Consider the following 19,446-nt stretch of genomic DNA (forward strand, 5'->3'; position numbering starts at 1 on the left):
GAAGAAGAGGACGTCAGAGGATGAGATGGATCGATGGCATCACAGAAGCAAAGTGTTCCGAACTGGAAGGTCTATGGGAGAAAGTGCAAGAAAGGAAAAAGTTGCGTGATATGGTTCATGGGGTCACAAAGAGTCGGAACTGACTAAACGAATAGAGAGAGAGAGAGAGAGAGAGAGAGAGAGAGAGAGAGAGAGGCTAAAGATCAAGCCAACAAGACTGCAGCCTTTCAGGAACATGTGCCTGAGATCAGTCTAAATTTGATGATACTTGCAAGCCTATAGAAAGTGTGGGGAAGAGCAAAAGACATATAATTGTTTCTTGAAAGCACAGTCAAAATCAGGGAGACTATTTTGTGTCCGAAGGAGAAAGGTTCAAGCAAGGCAACATTGCGAGGCTCTATTATCGTGAAAGCAGAACCATCTAAACTGTGTACAGCATCATTAGGAGACGGCTCAAACAGTAAAGTGCTGAAGAGCACAAGGAAGTTTGTTTTGAAAAGGAAAGATACAAAGAAGAATGGCATTGCAAGGCATAGTCAATCTGTAACTGACTGTAAAATAAGTGTGGTATCTGGAGCTATTGACCACTATGTTGTACACAGCAGTATCACAAGTAGTTGTTTAAACATACTTTTAGGGATGTGTGTTTTGAGAAAATATAAGGAATGCTTTTGTGTCAAAGACAAAGTACCAGATGATATACTGAAACAGATGGTTAAAAGACTACTTAATAGACTGTAAGATTAGTATAACTTGTAAAGACAAAAATGAGGATTAACTTGTGAAGACAAAAATGAGGATTATGATATAGAATTGGGAAACAATCTATGTAAGTCAGTTCCTATGAATAACAAAGTTTTGCACCATGTACAATTATGTAATTAGATTTATGAGATTAGTGTAGAGAATGAGCAGAGGCAAAATTCAGGATGATTTTTTTTTTTTAAACAGGGGAGGAGTGTTGTGTGGTGGAATAATTTTATTGTGCAGGATTGGAATATTGTTAAAGTTCTACCAGGCAAGCTCAGAGCAAAAACAATTATTAGGTCAACAAGGCATATACTGAGCGAGGTGGCGCAGTGGTAGCACACTGGACTCGCATTCGGGAGGACGACGGTTCAATCCCGCGTCCGGCCATCCTGATTTAGGTTTTCCGTGATTTCCCTAAATCACTCCAGGCAAATGCTGGGATGGTTCCTTTGAAAGGGCACGGCCGACTTCCTTCCCCATCCTTCCCTAATCCGATGAGACCGATGACCTCGCTGTTTGGTCTCTTCCCCCAAACAACCAACCAACCAACCAACAAGGCATACTGCCAGTGCAAAAGACCACAGAATGGGGAAGATAAAAAAATGCAAGCTCTGCTTTGCTACTTGACGAGGCAGTGTGCAAGCTGCTGTCTTTGAACTGACCAGGCAGGCTGCATCCATGAAGCCTGCTAGCCAACGCGTGCGCATCTGCTGCATTCTCGGTCAATTTGTGATGATATACTGGGGCCTGATCCTTGTGACAACCGACATGCTGGACCACAGTTGGCAGTCTCCACCAGAGTGCTCGTCAGGCTGTATTTGAGAGCACTGATGTGGGAGCTGTAATAGGTCACTGCAGAACGTCTGGGCCGGCAGCACCTTCCTCTCCCCACTACCGACGCCACCACAGTGTGCAACCATGGCTCTCCCCTGCTGTGGGGATGTCATGACTCACTGATGAGGTGTCAGTTATCCTTTGCTGCAAGTGCATTTGCGTCCAGCCACTGGCTGCAGCTCTGAAGACTCTCATACCTCTGTACACTTCACATGAGAAACAAATGTTATTACAGATACCACTTTATCACCGACACCATCTTGCATGCACTGGACCACTCACCCTCACTTTATGCTCAGCCTCCTGATCACAATGTGACCCCAGCACACAAATCACAGCAATATACTTTATTTTAGTAGTGAGCATCAGTTGTTCACTGGCTAACACAAAAATCTTTGAGTAAACTACACTTGCTTGATGTATGTACTCATCACCAACAGTGTTCTTTCGGAAACCACTGGCGATGTGAACATTGTTGCATGACTTAGACAATGGAGTGTATATAATGATCATATTGAAACATTTGTTTACAACAGTGGTAATTAGTTCCCAGAAGAGTATGCACTGATATGAAACTTCCTGGCAGTTTAAAAATGTGTGTCAGCCCGAGACTCAAGCTCAGTACCTTTCCCTTTCTCGGGCAAGTGCTTTACCATTTGGAAGGTAGAGACGAGATACCAGTGGAAGTAAAGCTGTGAGGAGCTGTGCACGGGTAGCTTAGTCAGTAGAGCACCTGCCCGTGATAGGCAAAGGTCTGAGTTTGAGTCTCGGTCTGGCGCACAGTTTTAATCTTCCAAGAAGTTTCAGATCTATTTATTACCTTTCATTACTTCACAAGATATGCACTGCCTGAACACATGTTTTGTGAGTGTTATACACTTTTAAATAGATAATTACAGAATCAATGTTCACACTGGAATCAGTACTCTAGCTCCCACCTCCCACTACCGATTATGATGAAACAAATTGCACATATGTTCTTCATTTTAATAAATTTGTAATGCCTTCATGAGCTTTTGCAACTATATATCATGTTATTCTAAGATTTTTTTTATATCAGGAGTGGACACAAACAAGCTTGTCTGGAAAGTGCCACAACCCTGTGTGTATGAAATGATTATGGATGCTAACTTGACTCCGGACCTCGTATACACTAAGCCATTACCACCACATGTCATTCAAGCTTCGTGGAGCCCAGCTGGTATGCTCAGACATCAAAGGTCAGTAATTTCTGCAGATTTTTGTCTGATGTAAATACTCATTAATGTTAAAGCAGTATGTTTTTAAAATATTTTGTCCTTGTCACTGACAAGAAACTATGTGAATAATTTAAATAGTCACTATCACAAAACCTCATCACTGTTGTAGTTATTTCATTTGTGTAATTGTAGCTAGAGAATTGAGAAAGTGGCTGAACACTGTGGAAGCCATTATAATTAGTCGGTAGCTCATATGAACTGGCACAGACTATTTCACCAAATCCTTTACAATGGAGCTCAATAATGGCAGAAGTCTTTGTGGCGTCACTTGAAACCAATATAAGGACCTCGTCGAGAGACCTTGAAAAATGCAGATAGATGGAATGTCTATCAGAAGATAAAAAGCTCCCTAGCATTTGACTAACTCTTTTGGAGTTGATCTGTTTGAATAACGTGGTAAAAGATAGGAAGTGTTAGCGTGATCAAAGTGGAAAGTACAACAAATCCATCTGTGTCCCCCACATGCAAATAGGTTTATGCGAGGGTTGTTCTCCAAAACCACCAATGGCATTCACATAACCAAATTCCATAAGAAACTGCAGAAAAATGGACACCTCATAAATGAGGGACAGTTGACTACAATACTAGCCACAAAAGTAGAAAGCAAACAGATGTCATTGGCACTAGTTTTACAGAGTATTTGTCTGGTTACATGTGTACAATGTATGGGTCAGCTTGGTCAATCTCTCTGAAAATTCTTGGCAGTCTTTCTTATTATTTATTTATCAGCTTGTTTGGGACAATGTGAGCCAAAACACTTGACCATGGTATGAGACCATACATAGTTTAAGGAATGGTAATTAGAAAGTTTATAAACAAAGGAAACCAAATAATTAATAAAACATGGAATAAATTTGTCAGAGAGTATATAAATAAATTACACATTACAAAATAGTTCTCAACCATGCAAGGAACTCCTGCCCAGAAAAGAAGGAGTGGGCAACAAGGAAACCTTTCAACATTGAACTGAAGACTTGGAGTTTACCATCCTTTTTTCTCAGTACTGCTGGTACATCTGCTCATTCACAGTAAAGTGATTAATATATTTGTATAGTATTCTCCTAATTTTAAAGTCAAATACTTTGCAAGTTTTATATTGTAACTTAATTAAATTTACATTTGTAAACTTCACAGCTATTAGACTAAGACATGTAAATATTTATTTTACAAATAGTGAATAACTGAAAAACACTAACAAAATTTGTATTCTCTCTCATAATGAAATTGAGTATTACATACATATTATTGTAATGTGTACAAAAAGATAGTAAAATTGACAAGATTATATGCACAATGAGGCAAACTTTCCGAAATGAAATTTTCTCTCTGCATCAAAGAAGATCCACATCTTACATTTTTCGGCATTGAAGGGACCCTAAATATTGGATCAACAGCAGCACAGACCATCGTTCATAGTCACTTAGGCCTTACTAAGAGATGTGCCCGTTGTGTGCCATATTCTCTGACAAAGCCAAAAGGAGGCGAGAATGGACTGGTGTTGTTTCATGCTCGAAAAATTCAATGGAGGGAAGTCCCAAGACACCTACAATATCGTCACAGGTGATGAAACGTGGTTCTACCATTATGACCCTGAAACAAAGAGACAGTCTTCCTTGTGGTGCTTTCCAGGGGAGGAACCACCCACAAAAGTTCGACAAAGTCGGAGCTCTGGAAAAAAGATGGTGGCAACTTTTTTCACAAAGATCGTGCATCTCACCTCTGTGACCTTGGACACACATCATACAGTCAATGCTGAATGGTACGTGAATGATTGTCTTCCAAAAGTCATCGCCACATGGAAGTCACAGCATCCAAAGTCCAAGAGTGGGCACCTTCTACTGCATCACGACAATGCATCTGCGCACAGGGCTGCCAGAACGATGGACTTTCTGGAGAAGGAAAAAGTGCGAGTGTTACCCATCCCCCCTATTCACCTGACCTGGCCTGGCCCCCTGTGACTTCTTTCTGCTCCTTCAAACTAAGGAAAAAATTCGAGGGGAGTGGTTTTCACCAGATGAAGAGGCCATTGCAGTGTACGAGAGTGCACTAAGTGACATCCCAAAAGAAGCTTGAGCTAACACATTTTCTAAGTGGTTTCAGAGAATGGAAAAATGTATACATGCTAACGGAGAGTATTTTGAAAAGTTGTAAACGTTTTTTTGCAAATAATTTTTTTTTCACACATTATGCTAAAAACTTTCGGCATAGCCCTGTAACCGGACATATAAAAAATGTAGTCACCAAGCGGTGGCAGAAAACACACCTAAAAGAAGGTTGTAATTAGGCAAGCTTTCAGAGCCAGTGGCTCCTTCTTCAGGCAGAAGGGTTGAAGGGGAAGGAAGAGGGGTGAAGGAAAAGGACTGGAGGGGTCTAGGAAAAGGGGTAGATTTTGGGAAAGTCACCAGAACTGCAAGTCAGGGGAGACCTACTGCATGGGATGAGAAGGAAAGGCTGATTGTTGGGAACTGCACCGGATGAGATCCCCCATGTACATGGTCTGCCTGCTGCTGAACATTTCCTCAATCAGTGCCCACCTTATTTGAGACCTGTGACATCCTTCTCACTCATCTTAATCAACTTTACACTTACCAACAACTACTTAACTTTTGAAAATAGTTCAAATGGCTCTGAGCACTATGGGACTTAACTTCTGAGGTCATCAGGCCCCTAGAACTTAGAACTACTTAAACCTGACTAAACTCAGGACATCACACACATCCATGCCCGAGGCAAGATTCGAACCTGCGACCGTAGCGGTCGTGCAGTTCCAGACTGTAGCACCTAGAACTGCTCGACCACCACGGCCGGCAACCTTTGAGGGGCAGACATACAAACAGGTCAGGGGTTCGGCCATGGGAACCGGGATGGCTCCTTCCTACACCAACCTTTTCATGAGTTACTTGGAGACGGCTTTCCTGGAATTCGTAAGTCTTCTGAACTTGGTCTGGTTTAGATACATCAATGACATCTTTACCATATGGACTCACAGTGAGACTGACCTGTCAAAATTCCTGGAATCTCTGAATACCTTCTGCCAGTTAAATTTCACATGATCCTATTCTGAATCCTGTGCCACTTTCCTTGATGTCGATCTCGTCCTCACCGAAGGCCGGCCACACTCTTCTGTCCACATTAAGCTTGCTAACAAACAACAGCTCTTACATTCTGACAGTTGCCATCCTTTCCATGTTAAATGTTCCCTCCCATACAGCCTTGGCATTTGAGGCAAACATATTTGTTCAGATGCAGACTCTTTACAGCAATACACCACCATTCTCACCCCAGCCTTCACTGGACATAATTACCCCACCAGCCTAATTGAAAAGTAGATATTCAGGGCCTTCATATGCAATCCTGGTACTACTGATCCCTCCAAAAAACAACTTCAGAGCACACCGCTGGTCACTCAGTATTATCCTAGTCTGGAATGTATTAATCTGCTACTTCGACTAGGCCATGACTTCCTAAAAACACGCCATGAAATGAGATACATTCTGTCTGAGATTTTGCCCACCACTCCTAGAATAGCTTTTCATTACCCTCCCAGTCTCCACAATATTCTTATCAGACACTATGTTCCTCCTGCAACCATCTGCCTACCCTGTGCCTCCTACCCCTGCGACCATTCCCACTGCAAGACTTGCTCTATGCACCCTCCAACCACCACCTATACCAGCCCTGTAAATCGCAAAACATGTACTATCAAAGAGAGAGTTACCTGTGAAATGACACATGTTATATACCAGCTGTTATGTAAACTATGTTGGCCTTTTACATCAGCATGACTACCACCAAATTATCAGTTAAGATGAATGGGCATAGGCAGTGGGTGTATAATGTCAATACACAATATTCTGTTGCAGAGTATGCTCTACAACATGACAATCGTGACCTTGGGTGCCTGTTTCACCACATGCACCATCTGGGTTCTTCCCCCAGACACCAATTTCTCAGAACTGCTCAGGTGGGAAATAGCGCTACAACATGTCCTTGGTTCTCACCACCCATCTGGCCTTAATGTACGTTAATTTCTTCCATCTAAGCATTTCTTCACTGTAACTGTTCCTTTCTTCACTACGTTTTACATTACACACAATGCACTTAGCTTTTCACTTTTCACTCTTATTAACTCAACATGATATTTTAGCAATAATCCCTGTTTTGCATATTATCCTGTCTTTCAACTTGAAGCTCTCAATCTTGTCCAATGCAGTCCTCAACAATCAGTCTTTCCTTCTCATCCTGCCTGGTAAGTCTCCTCTAACCTGCGATCCTGGGTGACTTTACCAAAATCTACCACTTTTCCTAGAACTCTCCAGTCATTTTTCTTCACCACTCTTTCTTCCCCTACAACACTTCTGCCTGAAGAAGTAGTCACTGGCTCCAAAAGCTTGCCTAATTTTAACCTTCTTTTAAGTGTGTGTTCTGCCACCACTTGATGAGTAGGTTTTTTATTTATACAGTTACAGTATATTGTCAAAAATTTCTTATTAAATAAAACAGTAAACTAGTGAAAAACTGCGAATATCGTCGGAGCGGGGGGGGGGGGGGGGGGGGGGGGGCATCTGACCCCCCCCCCCTGCCCCTCGCTGGGTATGCCCATGATTAGCAGTACAATGATTGTAAAACATATATAAGCAAAGACAAGCAAAAATGATAAATAATCAGACACAAAAAGAAAAATTATAGTAAACAAAAATAATCTAATATCCATTACTATTTATATTAAACATTTTATGAGTGGCCTTGCAGCATATCTACGGCCCCAGAAAATTTGTTTTAGAAGAGTAATGTTTCACAAAATTTACAGCCTTTTCATGAAGGTAAGAAAACAGTCAAAATTTTTAATATTTCATTAGGTGCTACAATTCCCTATACGTTTTATATTTCAGAAACAGTTTTTTAATATCTTATCCACTTGTTTATTGTACTTCATTACCTTTTTGTGCTAACTGCCTTTATGTAGTCAGACTTGTTTCAGCACTCTAGTGGTACAAAATGATAGTGTGCATACATCATAACATTACAAATATTTTCCACAAATTACTGTTATACTATTCTTGTCATCCCTATTACCCGAACACGTGCTTTTTATTTCCAGAAATATCAGTTGTAATTAGCATTTTTCTCATGGCTGTCAGATCCACAGTAAGTATATTATTAGCTTTTAACATATTTCCTCTCACAAGCATATGCTCTTTGTACATGACACACCACAATCCAGAGTAAAGTTCCCTAGTGCAGATAATCTTCGTCATAATCGTCATCAACAAAATCACCACCATCGGCATTAAAAACTAGATTGTTATAATCTCAACATAAAAAACACCTTCATTATCATGTTCCCTCTCATATCAACATTTCGTGAAGACATAATAACATAATTCTCAACTTATCACCTCCACACTACAAATATGAACATAATGCATCTTTAGTGAACCTATGATCAGTTCCAGTGCATGTTCAAAGTTTCTCAAAGCATTACAATGTTTGACACAGTTTACTCATCAACATTACTTTCACTGTCACTTATGGCCAATTTCGAAACTTGTGGTCCGAGAAACATTCTCAGCACTTAGTAACATTCATTACATAATGTGTTTGGGATAATACACAAAAATATTGTTAATATACATGAACTTTGATCTTAAAAGCCTTTTCTTATCACAACAAAAATAATCCATTTTTGACAATATAATGTAATTGGCTGGATAAAAAAAAAACTACTCATCAAGCAGCAGCAGGAGAATACACATACAAAGAAAGGTTTTACATATGCAAGCTTTTGGAAACGGTTGCTCCTCCTTCTGGCAGAAGGGTTGAAGGGGAAGGAAGAGAGGTAAAAGAAAAAGACTGAAGAGGTTTAGGAAAAGGGGTAGAGTTCAGAAAAGTCACCCTGAACCCCGTATGGTAAGTCTTCCATGACCAGGGGTACTGGGTGTCTTTTTTGAACTCTACCACTTTTCTAAATCTCTTCAGTCCTTTCCCTTCATCCCTCTTCCTTCCCCCTCAACCCTTCTGCCAGAAGAAGGAGTCAATGGCTCTAAAAGCTTGCATATGTAAAACCTTCTTTGTATTTTGTGTCTTACTGCCACCGCACAGTGAGTAAATTTTTTTATGTATCTGGATATATTATTTACTTGTGACAAGATTTTCAAAAATGTTTCAGGTCTTCCATGATAATTATATTCAAATGCTGACTGTAACTCAACAAGTGACAGTACTGCCTGCAACTATGACCTAGCTTCCATTAAATTTTTTCAAACAGACACAAATTCCCATAAATAAAGTACAGTGGTTCCCCAAATATGTCCAAAACCAGGTAGAAACATTTCCATTCAACGAGACAATACAAGAACCCTCGAAATAATCTAGTGTCTTCACTTTTTCAAAATATTTCCATACCAGGAATTGTTAAATTCAAATTTCATTCGCAGGTAGTCAAATGGTTTTCACATATACCCAAGATCTATCAAAAAGGCATTATACTGACCGGTTTTCAGATATACCCAAGATTTATCAAAAAGGCATTATACTGACCCAAACAGCCCTAAAATCTTATCCATGTATTTTTCTATGAAACTAAAACAGGAAAGAATGAAGCACATCTAATGCAAAATCTTCAAGTAATATTTCCAACCAAAAACATTAGGTTGCACATTCCATTTCAAATAAACATATTACATTTTACAAACAGTGAGTCTATTTACCCACAAAACTTTATTAAAATCTAAACAGAATGCAGATACATAACACAACCAGAATTGTTTCATACAAAAATATTTTTCATCAAAAGCAATAAAATATATGTTTCTCTTTCAAAACAAGAAAATTCCTCATCACTCAATTATAAACGCAAATGATAAAATTATAAACAGCCGACCAGTTGCAATGGATAAAGAATTCTTTACCTAGGTTTCAACAAATTTAAATTTGTCTTCTTCAAACCCTATTTCTAGGGCTATATTTTAATTTTGACAAATGGATCTATGCCGACATTTGTAAAAACGGCGATGATACATCAGTCCATACTAATGTAAAATTGCCACCTTCTGAAGAAGACAAATTTAAATTTGTTGAAACCTAGGTAAAGAATTCTTTATCCATTGCAACTGGTCGGCTGTTTATAATTTTATTACGTGGAACCGTTGCTGTTGTGCAGCTATGTTTAAAATACTGAAACATAAATGAGTTTTTTTATTACAGAAGCATAACTCACTTAAAATGTTATATCATATCAAAAGCTTTTTCAAATAGACACAAATATGAAAATTTCACTCAGAAATAGAGAAAAAAATTTAACTCTTAGATTAAGCAGTAATTAAACTTCTCATTAGCATCCTCTGGGATTATACTCAAGTTTTCATAAAACCATATCAACATTTTACATTTCCTAACATTAATCATCCTACACATTTTCTATCACTAATCACTCTATAACACATTAAGTCATTAACACTAAGCATAATCAAAGGCAAGAATATTTAGTAACCATTGTTCAATATAAATCCTAGCATAATGTTAGCTGAAATATTAAATGGTCATTAACTGTTTTGTGTAACCTATTCATCAGTGCATAAGTAACCTATTCATCAGTGACAGTGTGTGGTATTGTTGCAGTGTTGTTCAACTCTCAGTAATTTTATGCTTCATAATTATGTCCATTTTTTCTTACATATTTTTTGCTTCAGGATACATAATACATTGCCCGAAAAGAAAAAAAAGAAAAAATAGTACACCCTTTCAGAGGGTTCCAGTTCACTCAAGATTTGCAACAGTGCGTATGAAGTACATGAAATGATTACATTTACAGATCAATAGCACAAGCTATTCTGAGGTAACAGGTGTCAACCTATGCTTCAAACACCCATATTAGTATGTGATGCAGCCACCTGCTCGGTGTGTTCACATAGTTGTGTAACACTTGTCGGTAAATGAGTCGCACAAGTCACTTCTCATCCCTTCATATCCCATATGTGCTTGACTGAAGACAAGTCTGGAGATCTTGTTGGCCAGGGAAGTTCCTGCACGCCTTGCAGAGCACATTGAGTTTCACAGCCCATGTGTGGGCAAGCATTATCCTGTTGCAACAACACATCACATTCCTGTTGCAAGAATGACAAAAGAACGGGTCTAACAACATTCCACACATACTGAGCACTGGTTAGCGCCCCCTCCAGAAACAACAAAGGTGTTCGAGAGTTTTAGCTTATCACACACCAGACCATAAGGCTTGTGGTGGGGCTGTTATGTCTTGCACAGACACACTCTACAAGACAGCACTCACTAGGTCAATGTTTTATGCACAAACGACCATCACTTGGATGCAGGTAGAATCTGCTTTCATCACTGCTGACTGCAGTGCACCATTCCATCTCCCAAGTGATCCTCTGGAGTCACCAGCGAAGACATGCACTTTGATGATGGGGCATAAGTGAAAGACGGGCTAGAGGTGTGTGTGCGGATAGTCCCACTGCTGATAACCAGTTCACAGCAGCTTGTGTTGACATGTTTGAAGTCACAAGCCCTCTTATCTGTGCTGTGGCAGCTGCCCGATCTGCCACTGCTGCCCTAACAGCATGACGATCCTGGTGGGCATCTATGCTGCATGGACGTCCAGAACCTCATCTGTGGGTACGAGAATGTTCACGTAACCACTGAGACCAGTGTCATTGCACAACTGATGCAGCACATCCAACTTTTGTGGCAGTTTCTGAAAGAAGCATTCTGTCACTCCAAAGGCCACAATGTGATCCCTTTCAAACTCGCTCAGTTGGCTGCAAGAAGCACAGGTGCATCTCTGTGGCACAGTAACCTGCTTGCTTTATATGTTTGCACCACACTGAGCCTTATACCTTTCAGCATTCCCTATTAAAGGGCAGATACAGATGGCACTCTGATAGCTAAGCCACTGCATTGTCTGTTGGCAGATGACATAGAAACCATTATTGCACATCTACTGTCCCCCGGGTGGCATACACCATCATTGGATCAAAATTGGCGTCATATTTCCAGATGTACTAATTCCCCCCCCCCCCTCCCCCCCGCCCCCCCCCCTCCGCACTACCTTTGGTCCTCAATGTCCTACTGCCTCATAATGGACCCAAAAACGCTCCCAGGCTCTAAATGAACTCAGGGGTTTGTACTCCTACAGCAACTCCCTGGCAGTCAGTGTGTCCCATTGTACTTTGAGCAGGGGTGCATCGAGGCCTGGCCATAGCACCAGGTAACATGTTCACCAGTGACATCACAAGGTGTTGCAGATGGTGTGCAAACTCCCGTACTAGCAATAGTTTCAGGTGTCCTTTTATGTAGCCCACTCTACAGAGGACACTTCTACCAGCTTTCCCTCCTCGCGGAATGTTGACTTATTATCAGAGCTGCTAGTCTACCAATCACAATATTACCAATATTGATATCAAATTTGTTTCGAGGGTAGAAATTTGGAGGACATGTATTTTCATCAGAATCATTAAATCAAACAATGGAGAATCCAGTATGGAATGTAACAATATGAGAGAAGGAAAGTTGCTACTCACCATATAGCAGAGATGCTGAGCTGTGATAGGCACAATAAAAAGATTCACACAATCATAGCTTTCGGCCATTAAGGCCTTTGTCAGCAGTAGACACACACACACTCACGCAAGTGCAACTTGCACATACATCTACAGCCTCAGAGAGCTGAAACTACACTGCGAGCAGCAGCAGCAGTGCATGATGGGAGTGGCAACTGGGTGGGGGTAACGAGGAGGCTGGGGTGGGGAGGGGAAGAGATAGTATGGTGGGAGTGGTGGACAGTGAAGTGTTGCAGTTTAGACGGTGGGTAGGAGAGGTGGTGTGGAGGGGGGAGGGGATAAGTAGCGGAAAGGAGAGAAATAAAAATAAAATAAATTAAATGACTGGGTGTGGTGGTGAAATGAGGGCTGTGTAGTGCTGGAATGGGAACAGGGAGGGGGCTGGATGGGGGAGGACAGTGACTAACAAAGGTTGAGGCCAGGAGGGTTACGGGAACATAGGAGGTATTGCAGGGAAAGTTCCCACCTGCGCAATTCAGAGAAGCTGGTGTTGGTGGGAAGGATCCATATGGCACAGGCTGTGAAGCAGTCATTAAGATGAGGGGTATCATGTTTGGCAGCTACAGGGTGGTTCACCCGTTTTTTGGCCACAGTTTCTTGGTGGCCATTCATCCGGACAGACGGCTTGTTGGTTGTCATACCTACATAGAATGCAGCACAGTGGTTGCAGCTTAGCTTGTAGATCACATGACTGTTTTCACAGGTAGCCCTGCCTTTGATGTGATAGGTAATGTTAGTTACCAGACTGGAGTAGGTGGTGGTAGGAGGATGAATGGACAGGTCTTGCGTCTAGGTCAATTACAGGGGTATGAGCCATGAGGTAAGGGATTGGGAGCAGGGGTTGTGTAGGGACGGACGAGTATTCTGTGTAGGTTCGGTGGACTGCGAAGTACCACAGTAGGAGGGGTGAGAAGGATAGTGGGTAGGACATTTCTCATGTCAGGGCATGACGAGAGGTAATCGAAACCCTGGCGGAGAATGTAATTCAGTTGCTCCAGTCCCGGATGGTACTAAGTTAGGAGGGAATGCTCTTCTATGGCTGGACTGTGGGACTTTGGGAGGTGGTGGGAGACTGGAAAGATAAGGCATGGGAGATTTGTTTTTGTACAAGGATGGGATGATAATTATGGTCAGTGAAGGCTTCAGTGAGACCTTCTGTATATTTAGAGAGGGGTTGCTCGTCACTGCAGATGCGACGACCATGGGTGGCTAGGCTGTACGGAAGGGACTTCTTGGTATGAAACGGGTGGCAGCTGTCGAAGTGGAGGTATTGCTGGTGGTTAGTAGGTTTGATATGGACGGAGGTATTGATGTAGCCATCTCTGATGTGGAGGTCAACATCTAGAAAGGTGGCTTGTTGGGTTGAGTAGGAACACGTGAAGCAAATTGGGGAGAATTTGTTAAGGTTCTGGAGGAATGTGAATAAGGTGTCCTCACGTTCAATCCAGATGGCAAAGATGTCATCAATGAATCTGAACCAGGTGAGGGGTTTAGGATTCTGGGTTTTTAGGAAGGATTCCTCTAGATCGCCCATGAATAGGTTAGCATAGGATGGTGCCATGCAGGTGCCCATCGCCGTACTGCGGATTTGTTTGTAGGTAATGCCTTCAAAGGAGAAGTAATTGTGGGTGAGGATATAGTTGGTCATGCAAACTAGGAAGGAGGTTGTTGATGTGGAATCTATAGGGCATCTGGAAAGGTAGTGTTCGATAGCAGTAAGGCCATGAGCATTAGGAATGTTAGTGTACAGGGAGGTGGCATCAATAGTGACAAGCAGGGCACCATGTGGTTAAGGGAAGTCGTAAGATAGTCTCAGCAGAGCCAGTTGTGTTGACAGTTTGAGCAGCGCGGTCTATTGCCCGACGAATTTGTAGCAGTTCTGAAGCGAATGCCATGAAGTGCTTCCTTCAGTTTAGAAATCGAGTTGAACTCACAAGAGCTTAAGTCAGGGGAGTGCATTAGGTGGTATAGCACTTAGCAGCTCCATCAATCAAACAAATGAGAATTGTCATGTGAGAATCACTTGTCCAAGCACAACACTGGAGGAATCACTGCAGCACTAGGAGCGAGGGGGTTGGAATGGGATGCTAGTTAGTTAGTTAGTTTGTTTGTTGACTGTGTGTTCCATTGATCAATCACACGGTACAGAAGCTGTTATGATGTGTAATGTGTCAAGTGCACAAGAAATGAACATATGAAACAAGATTTTTTAATATATATAATACAGAGTTAAGGATTAATATTTCTATTATTTACCTCATTCCCTTAAATGGCACAAAATGCATATACTATATTTATGGATTTATTTATTCCTATTCGAGAATTCATCTACGCTATAGAAGGAGTTGTCAAGGAGATACGATTTCAGTTTATTTTTGAAGCTTTTACTGCTGTCTGTCAGACATTTTATTTCATCTGGTAATTTGTCGAAAATTTTTATAGCGGCATATTTTACCCCTTTCTGTGCCAAAGATAGGTTAAGTAAAGGATAGTGTAAGTCTTTCTTTTTTCTGGTATTATAATCATGAATGTCACTGTTGTTTTTAAACTGGTCCATGTTGTTGAGAACAAATTTCGTTAGTGAGTAAATGTATTGTGAGGCTGTTGTAAGAATTCCCAATCTTTTAAAAAGATGCCTACAAGATGTGCGGCTATGAACCTCACACATTATTCTAACCACTTTCTTTTGAGCAGTGAATACTTTTTGTGTAAATGTTGAGTTACCCCAAAATATTATTCCGTATGACATCAGAGAGTGAAAGTATGCAAAGTATATTAGCTTACTAATTTCTTTATCCTCAAAATTGGCAATTATTCTGATTGCAAAAGTTGCTGAACCTAGTTGTTTTAGAAGATCCAAAATATGAATTTTCCAATTAAGATTGTCATCTATGTGTACACCCAAAAACTTAGTATGCTCTACCCTGTCTACTGACTTCTGTTGATGTGTTATATTTATTGAAGGAACTGTACTTTTTGCAGCAGAAAATTAGATGTACTGTGTTTTTTCAAAGTTTAGAGGAAGCCCATTTGCAGAAAACCTATCGACTTTTCCAAAGACCTTATTTGTATCATTTTCAGTTGAAGTTTCTTTTACCAGATTAATAATGATGCTTGTATCATCAGCAAACAGTGTCAGTTCAGCTTCGTGTTTCAGATAGGAAGGGAGGTCGTTCACATATATCAAGAACAGAAGGGGACCCATGATTGAACCCTGTGGAACACCTAATGTAATATCACCCCAGTTTGATGAACTGGCAAACTTATTTAAATCACTTGACCCATATAAGGAAACTTTTTGCTTCCTGTTCTGTAGGTACAACTTAAACCACTCATATGCTATTCCATTTATACCGTAGAACTGTAATTTCTGTAACATGTCATGGTACACAATATCAAATGCTTTGGACAAGTCACAGAAAATTCCTGTTGGTGACATTTAACTATTTAAAGACTCTATTATGTGGACAGTGAAATTGTATATTGCTGTCTCAGTGGAACAGCATTTTTGAATTCTGAACAGTGATTTACTAAGTATCCCATAAGATGGCTAACCGCTTTTGAGTACATTACTTTCTCAAAGATTTTTGAAAATACTACAAGCAAGGATCCTGGCCGATAATTACTGACATCTGTGGTGTCCCCCTTTTTTGTAGAGCGGCCTGACAATGGCATATTTTAACCTGTCTGGGAAAATACCTTGAGTTAATGATGCATTACGTATGTGACTCAAAACATCAGCTGTAATTGCTCCACATTGTTTTAATATCTTATAGGTGTCATCTACTCCAACAGAACATTTATTTTTCAAAGATTTAATAATTTTATTTATTTCACAAGAGGTTGTTAGGTGAAACTTAATCTGACTAATTTTTTTCAAAACAGACTTTTCCATGTACTGTCTGGCTTTTTCTTTTGAACTGTTCTCACCAATTTTTTCTCCTACGCTTAAGAAATGGTTGTTAAATGCATTAGCTGCTTGTGTACTGTTGGTTAGGATGGTCTTGCTCTCTTTAATAGTAATACTACCTACCCCAGTGGTTACTTTTCCTGTCTCCCTTCTAACAACATTCCATATTGATTTGATTTTATTGCCGGAGTTGTTAATTTCTTCTTGAACATACATATTTCTTGATTTCCTTACAACTTTTCTCAGTATGATACAATAATTTTTATAGTATAAAACTACTTCTGGATCTTTACTAGTTCTTGCTGTCTCATAAAGTTTTCTTTTTCTTTCTGAAGTCACTTTAATACCTGTAGTAATCCAAGGTTTCTTTGAAAAGTGTTTGGTGTTACATTTAGTAATTTTCTTTGGGACACAATGTTCAAAAAGCAATATAAATTTATCAAGAAATATGTTGCATTTATCATTAGCATTTGGCTCATTATATACATCTCCCCAATTAACATTTCTTAAGCTTTCTTTGAAGTTCTCTATAGATACCAGGCTAAGAGACCTTACACTTCTACTCAATGGTTTCCAAACTGTACACCCTGTTAGCTTTTGTAAGTTAATCAGTTGTGCATCATGGTCTGACAATCCATTTACCACATGGTAAGCATGGAGGCACTAATGAGTGCTCTGCCCATAAGGCCAGTTCAGCATTCGAAATAGACATTATTAAGATCTGAGAAAAAATTGATGTCACCAGTGGTAATGAATCTACTGTCTGCTCCACAAAGAGAAAGAAGTTGGACAAGACTCAGTGGAAAAGGGAAGCAAAGGAGGTGTGCAGTGTGATAATTTCTGAGGCTAAAGATTATTTTAGTTTCTCATGTCATATTGTAGCTTTGTTGTTGTTTCTTCCGAAAAAGTTCCCATTGTAATTGCAAGTTTCCTGCAGATCTACATCTACATCGATACCCTGCAAATCACATTCAGTGGCCTGGCAGAGTGTTCTTTGAACCACCTTCACAGTAATTCTCTATTATTCCACTCTCAAACAGCATGCTGATATCTTAACTCTTTAACTGCTCTGGACGTGTTAACACGCACGCCTTTGTATCTGTCCCTGTGTGCTCTGAACGTGTTTATGCATGCCAGCAGCCCTTCTACCTGGTACTGTGAACTTGTCTAAGCATAGACATTGCTTTTCCTAATGTGCAGGACAAGGAAATGTTCATTAGAAAATGCGAAGAAAGTCTTTTGCATATTCCATTTGAAACAAAAAGTTAGTTACATCACTGTTGTTTTCCTGAGACACATTACTTTGTCTGGTGTTTTTTTACACTCTTTTCATTAGTACATTCTGTGGTATCTTTTACATTTCAGTGTCAGACTGAAGCACAATCCCACCATTACATCTTCCATAGTTAGACATAATATTGCTTTTACATTCTATATTCACTTTTTCTTTTAAGCCTACTGGCAAACCGATACTGTGTACTTTTTGAACAAGAGCAAGTATAACTTTATTTTCATAAACTGCCATGAGAGTTCCCCTCAGTGTAATTGAAATTATTCAAGAAATACGTTGCGAAAGACTTCGTAGCCATAAAAGATCAACATTTTGAAATTTTACATAAGTCGACATAATTTCCTATGACAACACAGTGTCCTTTATAATTGTTTTGAAGTGTTAACAAAAATCATTCTGATATTTTCCCCACCAATTGATCTGCATTTGAGTACAAAATTTGTGTAATTTTCCCCACACAGAATCATTTTTAAATAATTTAAATGTTATACAAGATTCTGTACATAATGTAAAATACTCATTTGTTGCTGGTGACTCGTATACTTCCTTCCAACTTTCTTCAACTACAAAATTGTCTTTCAAAACAAGAAAACAGCTAACTTGGTCATCAGCATCAACTACTTCATTCACAACGTTATCAGCTTCCACATTATTAAATGATTTATTTATGTATGCCTCTTTACTAGCTGCATCAGACAAATCACATTAACTAGTGGCTTAGTTTCAGCTACTGAAATAGGCTACTGCCTTAGCAGAAGATCCTGCTGAGAACCCAAAAAATTCTAGTCTTAAATAAAATCACCAAGCAAATCAAAGGCTTCTATCAAATCACAAAGGCATCTATCAGATCAGTTGTCAACCAGTCTGGTGTGGCAGTGCTAGACAGCAAATGGAAAACTGAAACTTTAAATTTTGTATTTATTATTTTGTATTTATTATCCCCCCCCCCCCCCCCCCATGAACCATGGACCTTGCTGTTGGTGGGGAGGCTTGCGTGCCTCAACCATACAGATAGCCGTACCGTAGGTGCAACCACAACGGAGGGGTATCTGTTGAGAGGCCAGACAAACATGTGGTTCCTGAAGAGGGGCAACAGCCTTTTCAGTAGTTGCATGGGGAAACAGTCTGGATGATTGACTGATCTGGCCTTGTAACACTAACCAAAATGGCCTTGCTGTTCTGTTACTGCGAATGGCTGAAAGCAAGGGGAAACTACAGCCGTAATTTATCCCGAGGGCATGCAGCTTTACTGTATGATTAAATGATGATGGCGTCCTCTTGGGTAAAGTATTCCAGAGGTAAAATAGTCCCGCATTCGGATCTCCAGGCGGGGACTACTCAAGAGGATGTTGCTATCAGGAGAAAGAAAACTGGCGTTCTATGGATCGGAGTGTGGAATGTCAGATACCTTAATTGGGCAGGTAGGTTAGAAAATTTAAAAAGGGAAATGGATAGGTTAAAGTTAGATATAGTGGGAATTAGTGAAGTTCAGTGGCAGGAGGAACAAGACTTTTGGCCAGGTGAATACAGGGTTATAAATACAAAATCAAATAGGGGTAATGCAGGAGTAGGTTTAATAATGAATAAAAAATAGGAGTACGGATAAGCTACTACAAACAGCATAGTGAACGCATTATTGTGGCCAACATAGATGCAAGGCCCATGCCTACCACAGTAGTACAAGTTTATATGCCAACTAGCTCTGCAGATCACGAAGAAATGGATGAAATGTATGATGAGATAAAAGAAATTATTCGGGTAGTGAAGGGAGACGAAAATTTAATAGTCATGGGTGACTGGAATTCGACAGTAGGAAAAGGAAGA

General features: G+C 40.1%; 1 protein-coding gene across 1 annotated transcript in view; it reads left to right on the forward strand.

Annotated features, from left to right (window-relative positions):
* The window catches only part of LOC126473716 (general transcription factor 3C polypeptide 4-like), a 377,574-nt gene that overhangs the window by 271,139 nt on the left and 86,989 nt on the right, over window positions 1–19,446 (forward strand). Inside the window, exon 4 of the mRNA XM_050100961.1 lies at window positions 2,645–2,804. Coding sequence (XP_049956918.1) covers window positions 2,645–2,804 — 160 coding nt within the window. The remainder of the gene's footprint in view (window positions 1–2,644; window positions 2,805–19,446) is intronic.

This window comes from Schistocerca serialis, chromosome 4 (assembly GCF_023864345.2).
Source record: "Schistocerca serialis cubense isolate TAMUIC-IGC-003099 chromosome 4, iqSchSeri2.2, whole genome shotgun sequence".
In the NCBI taxonomy this organism is placed as follows: Eukaryota; Metazoa; Arthropoda; class Insecta; order Orthoptera; family Acrididae; genus Schistocerca; species Schistocerca serialis.